General features: G+C 40.4%; 2 protein-coding genes across 2 annotated transcripts; both read right to left on the bottom strand.

Moving 5' to 3' along the window:
- Window positions 1-503: 503 nt before the first annotated feature.
- tas2r202 (taste receptor, type 2, member 202) lies at window positions 504-1,618 on the bottom strand. The gene has a single exon (XM_023958656.2). The coding sequence runs from the start codon at window positions 1,479-1,481 to the stop codon at window positions 504-506; it is 978 nt and encodes a 325-aa protein (XP_023814424.1). The 5' UTR covers window positions 1,482-1,618.
- A 935-nt stretch (window positions 1,619-2,553) lies between these two features.
- vsig8b (V-set and immunoglobulin domain containing 8b) lies at window positions 2,554-8,174 on the bottom strand. Its single transcript, XM_004072545.5, has 8 exons — window positions 8,041-8,174; window positions 7,707-7,785; window positions 6,300-6,460; window positions 6,021-6,216; window positions 4,613-4,765; window positions 4,420-4,542; window positions 4,113-4,251; window positions 2,554-4,021 (listed from the first exon to the last, which is right to left on the bottom strand). The coding sequence occupies exons 2-8, from the start codon at window positions 7,777-7,779 to the stop codon at window positions 3,793-3,795; spliced, it is 1,074 nt and encodes a 357-aa protein (XP_004072593.1). The 5' UTR covers window positions 7,780-7,785; window positions 8,041-8,174; the 3' UTR covers window positions 2,554-3,792.
- Between the last annotated feature and the right edge of the window lie 4,250 nt (window positions 8,175-12,424).

The following is a 12,424-nucleotide window of genomic DNA, read 5'->3' as shown; positions in this document are numbered from 1 at the left end:
TTAGCATGTGTCAGACCTGGCTGAAGAAAAGCCTCAACCGCTCAGGCATGAGAGAAAAGAAGAAGTCAGGTTGCGTGTGGCATCTTGTTTTATTAATAAACCCTGGGCTCTCACTGCAGTTGCATGTATTTTTTAACATTTTAGATGGGCACTGACTTACATCATGTCCATGCAACCATGCTTGGAGATACATTTTGTGGGCCTGTCTATTATTTGTACCGCTAAAATATTAATATTCATCAGGTGCGGTTTGATATGGCTGTGATTTGCATTACACGCCAGTCACCTCGCTGCTTTGAGCATCTACCTTTTCTGCCATTAGCAAGCTTGCAGCCTGAATACCTCACAGGTCCAGCAAACTAAAGCTATTCTTGAAGACAACATTACTATGTTTTTTTTTGCTTTTACAGGAAAGATGAAGGAAAAAGTTATTCAAATTTTTGAATAGCTTTCAAATAGCTGATTGCAAAAGAAAAACCCTCTCCAGACAATCAAAGAACTTTTCACATGTCTTTTTCAGGAGTTTTGGGTGCCTCTGCCTTTTTTTCTCGCAATTTTAGGAAGAACAAACATGGATACTCATCCAAACAGCTGTTAATCTCATGGATCAGAGCTTTCCAAAGAGTCTTCTTTCCATAGATGAGCACTGCAGCTGTAACAGCAGCAAAAGTTGACATGTCCAAAATTGCGATCCCTACTAAGCTGTCATTGTTCACAACGATCTGGTAGTTCACGTACAGATCAGCCATGAGAAAGATGAGGAAGTTGATGACCAGAGACAGAGCCATCTGGATTACCCTCATTTGACTGTCAAGCTTTGGGGGGTGTGCGCCATTGGTGCTGGCTTTCATGCGGTGGAGATGCATGCCCAGATGGAAGGAGATTGAGACGCAGCACTTCAGCATGATCAGCCCCGGCAGGACATCCGAAAGGAGCAAAAAAGTGATGTTGTAAATTTCTCCAGCTGTGGAATCGGGCATTAAAATCCCACAATCCTTATTCACAGCGGTTTGGTTGTTGGGGTGGAACACGAAGAGCACTGGGATGCAGGTGGCCAGGCCCGTCAGAGCGATGAGACAAACTACTAGAGTCACATGCTTGAGGATGGCAGTGTTGATCTGTGTGTAGCAGTGATTTGGCGTGCTGACCAATTTGGTGCTATAGTAGAAGGCAAGGAAGCTGGTGTCCCATAAGATGGTGAACTTTAAACTCATGATGACCAGCAGCAGAATGGTGTAGAACATCTGGTCAATACGGCACCTAACATCTATTATATCCATGGTCATCCAGATGTAGGACACCAGCTGATAAATTGTATTAGATACTGACAGAGCTATGATGATGACATCACTTGGGCTTCTCTGCTTTTTGTCTTTTTGACGCCACAGACTCACGAGAAAGATGTAAGAGTTGAAGAAGATGGTTAGCACAGCCACCAAACCTGTAAAAACCCAAACTGTCAATTTGCTCAATCCGAACATGTTTGTAATAATCCTAACCCTCTGCAGATGTGCAATCGGAACTGCTGGGTTTAATGCATCTGTCGTTTTTTTCTGTTCAGAGATGACAAGCAGGTAAAATGTTCTGCATGCGCTCCAAACCAGATGAGAGAATCCGTCACACTGTCAGAGGAGCCTGCAGGAAAGAGTCACACATTTAGCGTTTGAGCAACATAAAGCAGATGCAAAACCAAACTTAAATAAGATTCCAATGATCTGTGCAGGCTTCCATTTATACCTCAAATGAAGCCTCTTTCCCATCTGATGAAGCTTTTTATCCCTCTGAATCCAACACAAGGTCTCTGCTTATCCTCTCTGGCTCCTGGCTCCTCCGATGTGCTCAATTCACAAGTTTTTTTGCTCTGTTAACAATTAATCACGACATGGAGCTGTGTGCATTATGCACAAGATGAGGGAAACCCTTGCGTTCAAGAGGTCTCTCACAGGGATTTATATGTTAGCATTCAATTTGCATCAAACCAAACCACAGGTAGTGGTAGAACAGTATTTGCATTGACACAGGTCGGGCAGGATGAGACTTTACTGTTCGTCTCTCAGGGCAGCGTGACAGCTCAGCCATTCCAAGCTGCTTGCAAATCACTTTTCCGCCAGCAGCACCACAAAATTTGCAAACACCAGACCACCTATTTACCTGATAAGCAAAGTAAATCCGCTCAAGCTCACCTTCAAGAACTGAGGTCATACAAAGGCTTGTTTCTGCAGTTTTTGCAAGAGGTAGGGCAAACTTTTTGGACAGACTTTAAACACATCTTTATTCTTAAACCCCTCTTGCATTCTGGGCTGCAGCATCACTTTGAAGTTTAAAAAGTAGATACAATGCAGCTGCCATTTCATTTTTTAAATCTTTTTTTTTTTTTGCAAAACATTGCAATCTGCTCTATTTTTTAATCTTATCTTTTGTTGACAACCTTTCTCCAGAATATCACTTTGTGCATCTTTTAAAGGCCAGATTAAAATAGTTTTACCTAAAAGAAATAGCCCCTTTTACACCCATTGTGTCTCGATGTAAAAAAATTACTCTGACAACTTGTCAAGATCTTTGCTCTTCAATTTGTTTTTTAATAGCAAAAAAGATTATGTGGTTTTAGAACAAGGCTGCAAGAATAATATTTGCAGTAGGTTGCTTCATCTCTTTCCCTGGGTTATGCATCTCTATCACAGGACGCACTAATTTGTGCAAATAAAAAGGCCTAGAGGATGTGCACTTGATGAAACATTTAATTTGAGCAAACAGATAGATGTTTAAAATGTACATGCCCTGGGTCACTATGTCTAAATGTGAAGCAAAGAAGTGACAAAGTCATCTGTGTGGGCGGAAACGGGGTGAGGGTACAAATGGCACAAAAAGAAAAAAAAGAAACTGGTTCTACATATTGGAGTAGAGATGGCTCGTGTTCTTAAGGGGACCCGGGGAAGATCTTTTTGCTGACAGCCCACTAACACACACCATTCTTGGCTCCTCTTATTAATTCAACACATTGAGGCTGAAGGTAGAATCAAGGCTTTGCAGTGGATTTTTTTTTTTTTTTTGGAGAGATGAGGCTGCAGGCACTCTTTTTGTTCAGCTTGAAATTTGTTTTACTTAACAGTTGCAAAAAACAAGAGGAATGCACAAAAAGGCTAACTTGTTTTTTTTTGTTCTCCAAAAGAAATGGGAGTCAGGAACAGATGGACAAAGACGATGCTAAATTTTTTTTCTTCATAGCTCACGGTTAGAAACAGCATCCACACACCAAAATAAGTGCTTTGCACGTCTCTATCATTTCCCCATAAATTACCATTTCTAATTAGGTAGTTTAGAACCTTTTGACCGTGCCGACGGTACGAGCACTTAACTTTCTGTGTCAACACAAAACCAATGCGTTGTGCAAGCTCATTCTACTTTCAAAAGTAGATGTGTTTCAGACTATTATTTTCTTGTGATTTGTCTGTTCAGACTTCAAAAAATCCAATAACTTTTCATACCTGATCAAATGTTTTTTAATTTTCTTGCATACCTGTAGATATTTATATTAAAAAGAATAAAATGCTACATTCTCATTTTGGAAAAAAATAGAAAAAGAAAAAGGATTTAAAAAATGTTTTTTTTTTTATCTACAAATTACACACAGTTTTAACATAAATGATGTGAGACGATTGTAGCGTTTACAAAAGTGAGACAACCCTGTGAGAGCCATAGCAACACCAGCATTCCATTGTTCTGCAGTTAAATTTAGTATTGCACTTTGAGTCACTCTTCCTACACTTGACAGGTGGAGTTTAATGTCTGGGTTCACACAGCGTATCCATATTGAGGGTCGTAGTGAAGGTGAGCAGGCCTGTTGCTCGTATCAGCTGGCCCATCACTGTTTCCTCTGGAGGGGATGCCAAGTTCACTGCCAGGGGGCTGGGGGCTTGCCACGAGGCTGTATTGCAACCCAGGATGACTGCGGTATCCCATCACCGAGTGGAAGCTGGAGTGTCTGCTGGTGGGTCTGCTCTCTGGGGCTGGGACATCCTCCCTAAAATGAATGAAAAAAAAAAGTTTTAGTTGGACATCCTGAGATTCCCCTCCCTCCGGGCATGAAATAGTCTCCGACTCTGATGCAATACCTAATTTCATTTGCAGCCTCTTTCTGGTAGCGCTTCTTTTGGCAGCAGCAGATCAGGACCCAGATGAGAAACAGCAGGAGAAGCAGCAGCAGCAGAGCACCGAACACCGCACCCACTATGACACCCACTTTATCGGTAGCTGAAAGACAGGACATGGCGCATGTGACCATCAAACATGTGTACCTACACCCTGCTTCAGCAAGTCTCTGGCGGGTTTTGTAAAATAGCATAAACAAAACATCACACACAGAAACAAACTAAAAAAACTTGTCTGTTTGTTTTTCCAATAGTAACATGTCAGACTTACGGTTGTATGCCTTCAGTGAGTAGGTGCACTGCTGTTGACCGACTGCATTCTTTGCCTCACACACATATCTCCCTGTGTTGCCGTCGGTGTGGTTCTTAAACAGAAGCTCTCCTGTCTGTGGGTCTGGAGAAGATGACTGAGAACACCTCAGAGACGAAAGCTCAGATGAGCACAGGTTGAATGAAGCACGTACCTTGGGTTGCTGTGGTTGGCATTGCACCTCCGGTCTCTCGTTTCCACGTGTAACTGAGAGGATTGGATCCCTTCATAGATTTACAGCGCAGAGAAACAGTTCCACCCTTTTCCTCACTGCCTTCAACCCAACACTTTGGTACTGATGGGGGAACTAAGACATTGGATTTTTGGTTAAGAAAGAAACCATAACTTCCATTTCAATAACTTGACTCATCATATATGATAGAAGAAAAAAATGGTAAATGCAACCAATAATGGGGGAAAAAAAACCAGATAAAATCTCTTCATGCGTGAGGAAACACAAACACGCCTTATTGATGAGAAGCCAGAGCCTGTTTTGGCTAACTTTGATTCCAGTGAAACTATGTCAGGCTTACATAGTTCTGAAAGAATTCTAGCTTTTCCTTCCTACCTTTTCAACTTATTGCTACCTGCAGGTCTTTGTTTCTTGCACAGCATTCTCAAGGTCTCAGCACTCATTTCAGTTGAAGGCTGAGCTTCTTTGTACTCGCACTCAAGTAACCAGGTTACAACCTAATCATCTGGTTTCTTAAATGTCACATAAACTGGAAAGTCCTCAGGTCTCATCTTTGTTAGTCTCAACATTAAGTTGCCCATCAGATTTTTAAAAAGTGAATTTGTGTGACAAAGATTGCAGACACTCAGCACTGAGTCATCATGAGGGGCAGCTTATTTAAATATTGGATTATTGAAATGTAAAATGTAATGTGTTTGAAGTGTGGAAACTGGACCGTTTTGTGAATGATCCAACTGGTTTTCTTCTGATTGTCACCAGAAACCAGTGCAGTTCAACACACCCATATAATCTTTATTTTTGTCTGAGATACTTTGTTGTTGAGTCACTGGTATGTTTGGAATGAGTGTTGTGCAAAATGAAACTGGTTTCAGGAAGTTTGTGCTGCAAAACAACTATGGCATTTGTTCATTCTGTAAGAACAGAGCAGATGCCTGCCCTCTTGGCATATGGCATGAACACACAGCTGAGATAAATAATATCTTTGGCCTCCTAAATTATTTTTTAAGCAAATATTTTCTTTACAGATTCCACAAAATAGGTCTTTTTTTAAAGTCGATAGTCTAACCCTGTTTTGTTTTATCTGCAGCTGTTTTGAAAGATTTGTTGTTGGCGTGTCTCAATAAAGTGTGAGCGCATGTTAAATGGTAAATGGTGTATACTTATTTATCGCTTTTCTACCTTCTTGCGAAGGCCCAAAGCGCTTTACAGTCACAGTCCCATTCACCCATGCACACACACATTCACACACTGGCTCATTAGCCAGGAATGTTTCACATTCATTTCCTAAATGAGGGCAACTTTTAAAAGTGGAACCAGAGAGTTGAGGCAAGAAACAGGTAAAACCTGTGAAAAGGAGATTTGTCCTCACCCATCACCACCAGGGTTACTTTTCTCATGTCCACGCCAGGTGCCTTTTTGACTTTGCACTGGTAGGTTCCTGTGTCTGAGTCCGTGACACGGGAGATGGAGATGGAAGCGTCCCCCTGCGTTGGAGTTGCAGTGAATTTGATTCTGTCCGAGTTGATGTCATGGTAGTGAATCTCGCCCGTTGAGTATGACAAAATCTGTTGTGCAAATCAAAGTAATTATTGACAAAGACAAAAGGAAAAATCTTATTGTTGTTAACAAAATGTACAAAATAACTAACCAGTTTGTCCTTCTGTGTCATATCCGGGCTAACATTACTCCACTCAATATCCAGCTCTCCCACGTCTTGTGCAGCAGGAGTGTAGGTGCAACCCAGTTGGACCGTGTCACCCGCTGGCTTTTGAATAGTTTGTGGTCCAGATGAAGTTATCGTCATTGCTTCTGTTATTTTAAGAAAAATTCAGTCAGAAAAATGCATCTTTTACAGATTTTGATAGCAACTGAGCCTACCATGTATTCAAGAGACAAAAAGAAAGACAGAAGGAAACTAATTTTTCTCTGAATTTCATTAATATTTCTTTCCACTTAATGGCATGGAGGCTTTGGGCCTGTGCTCCAAAGTAGAGTCAGGCAAAGAGCTGATGTGATACTAATTGGCTTCTCAAGTTAAACTGGAGATTGAAAGTGTTTTTAGACTAAATACAAAAAATAAAAGAGATGTTTCTTAAAAAAAAAAAAAAAAAAATTGTGGGTAACATCTTAATTTTATTCTGGAGTAAAAAATAAATAAAAAGACCAAAGCAGATGAGCAAACATGAAAGAAGTAGTTGGCTGTGACACACATGCAGACAGCTTTTCTGACAGCATCTTCAGATCAGCTTTAAAACTCAGTAACACAGCAACAAACAGCTTCTTTTTCAAATAAAATTGTGTATAAGGCAGAGATGATGAAAAGGTAAATAAATAAATAAATCTGAAATTAGTCAGTCTAATGCTTACACTGTGAAAACCCCCCTGGGCAGAACACTGCTGTCATGAAGATGTTTTTTCCATGCTTCACAATGAGCTCCCTCGCTAAGCTTCATACAAAGAGCTGAAAATATTTAAATCCTGCACCCACTTTTAGAAGCTCAGTCAGGACGTCATTGTCCTGTAATACTGGAAAAGGAGGGGCCTAAATTACAACTTTAGGAATCAATCAAGTTTCACAACAGCCAGGAATTAACAGCTGATTCTTTCATTAAAAAAAAAAACATGTGGGTTTTGCTGCTGGGAAACATTTTAGAAACACCAAAATGAGCTGTTGTTCTCTTTGCTAGCTTTGAGCTTTTGATTTCTGATTTATGGTGTTTGTAGATGAAAATAGACAGTTTGGAGACTCTTGGAGTTAAACATAACAACTTAGTACTCAGGTATCGTAAAAGAATGACATGCAAAGTATGACACCCACACAGCTCGTCCGTACAGGTTTTACCACATGTCTGAAATGCGATTCACCTGTCTGATTGTCTGTGTTGACTTTGATGCAACTCATAAACAAATCCCCCATAAAACCCCTGTTCTTTGACAGAGAGTTCACTATTCCCTTGGCCTGGTCAGTGATGTCATTGCCCGTTGGAAAAAGGAAGAGAACAAAACATTTTGTTTCCCCTATTTCATAAACAACATTCACAGAGACGACACTCACCTGTCCTCTGCTGGATTAAGACCAGGAACAACACAGCCACCTTCGGCCGCAGGCTTGTCGATGAAAGCTTCATCACAACCTTGAGAGCACAATGTGTTCATTTAAAAAAATTACAGAATGTCTATTGGGTTTTTGTCAGAGTGAAATCTCTCACTTTAGCACACAATTCAGAATAAAACAGCTTTTCATTTGTTATTTTGTCTGATCTACTGAGGCCTAAAATGACTCACAGAAGAAAAACAAAATGTCCATCAAGGAAAAAAAAAGAACTACCAAGAAAATCAGCCCACCACTAAGTTTACTTTAAAGAAAAAAATAGATAAATTAAACTTACCGGAAAAACAATTCCAAGCAACTGTGTTTCCTGGGTGGCCGGTCACTGTTCTGGTTTGTAAGTAAGCAGAAGGAACTATGGCCACACCTTCTCTGATCAGAGTTCAGTTTGTGGCCACGCCTCTAGAATGTGTCGTCGACCTTTTTTTACCATCAAGAAAATATTTACATTTTCATTTTTATCCCCAATTAATTAAAGTGATGATAAAAAAAACTTGAATTCAGCTAATAGAAGGGTCATTTTTGGGCAGTTTTTAATGATAAAATCAGCTGTAAAGCAGAAATAATGAAACATTGAATTGTTCAGCAACTTTATTGATGTTTTACCTGGAGTGAATCAATGACAACGCATGCCCCACTTTGGTGTGTGTTGTTCCGGCTCCACATAATAGATGGTTGTTTTCTGAGATCTCCTCTACAAAACTATGAATAAAACCTTTAAGATTATTAAGATTTATTTTATTTTATTTTATTTTATTTCATTAAATATATATTTATGGTGGGGCAGTGGTTAGCGCTCTAGCCTAACAGTGAGAAAGCCCTAGTCTGAATCCCTGCTGTGACCTTTCTGTGTAGAGTTTGCATGTTTTCTTAGGGGCACTCAGGCTTCCTCCCACAGTCCAAAAACATGGTTAATTGGTTCCTCAAGTGTGCTAAGGTGTGCGTGTGGGAGTGATTATGTGCCTTGTGAAAGAATTCCAGTCCAGGGTATACTCCACCTTTGCCAAAAAGCAGCTGGGACAGGCTCTAGCAACCCTGTGACCCCAAAAGGGATATAGCAGGTTAGGAAAATGGATGAATATCTTTCCTATGTGTCTGAAAGAGCCTTCAAGCTGTTTGCCCCATCCCCTTTTTGACATGTTTTCCTAACAAAGAAATGCTCACCTATTGTTGTTGATCAGGGCCAGAGGACACACCAAAGAGAACTATGTAGATTTGTTTTCAACAAATGCAAAAAAATGCTAGTGCTACTCCCAGCCTTTGTTTTGATTTCGGTGATTAAACCTGTCAGATGAGTCTCAAAAGCCTTGAACTTCCGATTCTGAAATATCTTACAATGTTCATTTATGATTTACGAAAAGGAATAGTTTTGATTTGGAGTCTAATTTTCTCAAGTGAGCGGTTGTTTGTGCAATCAGTTTAAAAGTACAGAATTTGTCTGTGATGATCCAGAAATGAAAAGGGAGAGTGAATGAAGTCAGATGGAATTCTACAGTATTGATTACAGCAGCCTGTGCAGTGTGATGTGAGCGCTGAGCGTGACGTTAGCCATTAAAAAACTTAAGTGCTGGGTTAATGGGATCTCGCCAATAATGTTCATTAAGAGTATGAACAAATTAGTAGTGCTCAGTATGGTGCATGTTCAGAAAGCAAATTACAAATCAGAGCTGCTCCCCTGCCCTCCTGTGATGTATGCTGTGCTTTTGCAAGCTGTGCACCGGATCCGCCTGACCAGCACCACACCCAAAAACCTGCATTGCAAAGATGTTCATGAACAACCCTGCAGATCTCAGGGTTTAATTAGTGTGTCAGGTTGCAAGGTGGTTGCTTTCCCAGCAGGTGGTTAATTGTGCCGCTTCCCTCACTCCCCTCTGGTGCAGGAGGTGTTTCTGGCAGAGGGCGCAGAGCTGAACAGACTGTGACAAGACAGGGTGGGATCAAATAGACATCACTGGGACACTCAATAAGACCAGCATTGGCAGAGCAGGAGAGATTAGAACAAGAGTGCTGCCTACATGCGTGACAAATGACCTAAATGCTCAAAACTTGTTGCATCTGAGCACCCCTTTCCTCACTTAATGCGGCCTTAATTATCCTTCTAAGCCTGCTAGATGAAACTGTTGATGGCTTTAGGCACCTCCAAGATTTGCCCCAGTCCGCTTATGTCTTCCCAAATCTGGCAAAGGTGGCTTAATCACTCCATGGGACTGAAAACAAACCACCCTGACAGATGTCCAAATTGCACGCATACAGCAGAGCGGGGGCTGTGAGCAAGTGGCCAAAGCAGGGAGGGGAGAGGTGAGAGAAAGTCTGGACTTGTCAGCAGCAAAACCCTTGAAAAATAACACAATATGACTCATGGAGGTTCAATGCCAAAGAGCCTGTCAGACATCCACGTGTTATTTAAAGAAGGAAACCTTGAGGAGTAGCATTAGAACGCCCGGCATGATAGAACATTTGGTACCAATACCTGACCCCCCCCTTTTCTCAGTGGCCTGGAGGATAATAGTCTGTGCATCCCTTTCAATCCAACTGGAAAGTACTCGTGTCCTACTTTGAGACCTCTCTCCAAGGACGGCACATTTTCAGAGGCTCCTGACCTGCATCCCTTCTCTGTGCTGCACGTTAAACAGCATGCAAAGCTTCCTCCAGAATTCCTAAATGTTTTACTTTAATAAATGACTCACCACAAAAAGCACTGTTACTCAATATCCTTCAGCTACCATGATGATTTAAAACATACATCAACACTGAAAGATGGCATAAATAGAAAAGGAGACAGAAAGGACAGAGGGAGGTCAAAAATGGGGAGAATCATCAGTTTAATTGGATTTTACTACAAAGATTAGGGACAAACACACACAAAAAAACTGTGTCTCAGTACAATGCAGATCTGAAAAATGTGTCTACACGTGTACACTTATTGTATCATTGTATCATTAACTGGGAGAACATCAGCAAACAGTGCGTGCAAACATGTCTTCCGACACACACTGACACAATAAACACGCTTTAAATCCAACATGAGAAGCCTGGAAGCCTTGAACTTCCAACTTCAGGACATAAAAAGTGGGCCTCCATAAAGGAATGCTACACAGGAAAAAGGTAGATACATCAGAGTTGAACATCTACACTTTGATTTAAAGGCTACCCATCCACCCACACACAGACACACACACAGCCCTCAGCGATATGAGCATTGACGGTGGACTCCATAATCCAATAAGTTGTGCTTCTTCTGCTAAATCCAGTGAAGTCGGGCACACAGAGGGAGTCCACAGAAGCCTGGCTTGTTGGACTGGGATAGAAACAAGAAAAAAAAACAAACAAACATCCAAAATCTCTCTCACACACTCCTGCATCAAAAGCTCCACTCTTCCACATGTCTGTAGTTTCTCATTTACTTGTTTTTTTAATATATAATTTTCTGTAATAAAAGGCAGAAAAATTGACTTTACCAACTGTGTTGAGGAAGATGAGACACTCATTTTGTGAGGAAATGATGGCTTGCAGAATTGAAGCCAAGATGAATGGCATTCCTGCAAGTGTGACAAAAGGATTTAACAAAGGGAATTAAAAAAATCACTTCTAATTTATTAGGTAAAACTATTCTATAATAGTTAAAAGTCCAACTTCAATAAAGTTTTTTTTATATTGTAAAAGCGTCCCCATGGTTTTTTGATTATGATCATGCGGTTTTTAGCCAAAATTAAAACCTGTTGTTTTTTTAAGTTTCTACAGAGTGGCAGTAGTTTATTAGAAAGTTAAATTAGGACAGTACTTTTGGCGCAGAGTAAGCCACATCCCTACTTATCCCTAAGTAAACATTGTCTCCTACTAGCTTACAGCTCCTCACAATCCCAAACTAACCTAACCAGGGCAAAAAAGAAAAGAAAATGGCAAGCAGTATTGGAGCTATCCCGTCGTACAGTTTTAGCCAGCTTGGACCAGGAAAATGAAGACGTTCGTTGATCTAGTCATCTACAATCAGATGCATCAGAATAGAGTGGAGCAAGGAGCTGAAGCACATGTATGTCACAGCTACAGCTTTTTCAAACATCATTTTTTCATTTGCTCCTAATTCACAGCAATTGGAATAAAGAAATACTCTAAAATGCAATGGTAATCTTTTCTTTTTACATGTCCTCCATCATGAGAAAAAAAAAGCCCAAGAACATGTTAAAAACAACAAAAACACAATTTTTATTGGAATGGGTCTTTAATGTCAAAACAAACACAACCTGAACAAAGCAGAAAACCTAATTCAGCAATTGCACAATCCTGTTAGTCGATTTTTATTAGTTATTGTCATTCAGAAATTACTCTCAAACTTTTACAATAGGGCTGTCACTAATGATTGTTTCAGTAGATGATTAGTCAACGATTGTTTTTCAATTAGTCAATGATTATTTTTTATCTAAAGCGATGGGAAATTTTATTTCACAAAAGGTGATAGAGCTGGCACTCAGTCCGTGGAGGTTTGAGTCATGTATGGTACTGCTAATGCTCAGCGCATAATGCGTTAACAGAAATGAGATTTTACATGTATAGTTCATAAATTTAAATTTCACCTTAAAAGACGAAAGATAAAAAATGTAAGGTCCCATGTACGCTCTATGCTAGCACGCAAAAAGCTATAATTGGCTCGTAAGCGACAGAGTTCC

The sequence above is a fragment of the Oryzias latipes genome, chromosome 9 (genome assembly GCF_053564925.1).
Source record: "Oryzias latipes strain Hd-rR chromosome 9, Olatipes_Hd-rR_3.1".
In the NCBI taxonomy this organism is placed as follows: domain Eukaryota; kingdom Metazoa; phylum Chordata; class Actinopteri; order Beloniformes; family Adrianichthyidae; genus Oryzias; species Oryzias latipes.
This window is presented reverse-complemented; position numbering and strand designations above follow the sequence as displayed.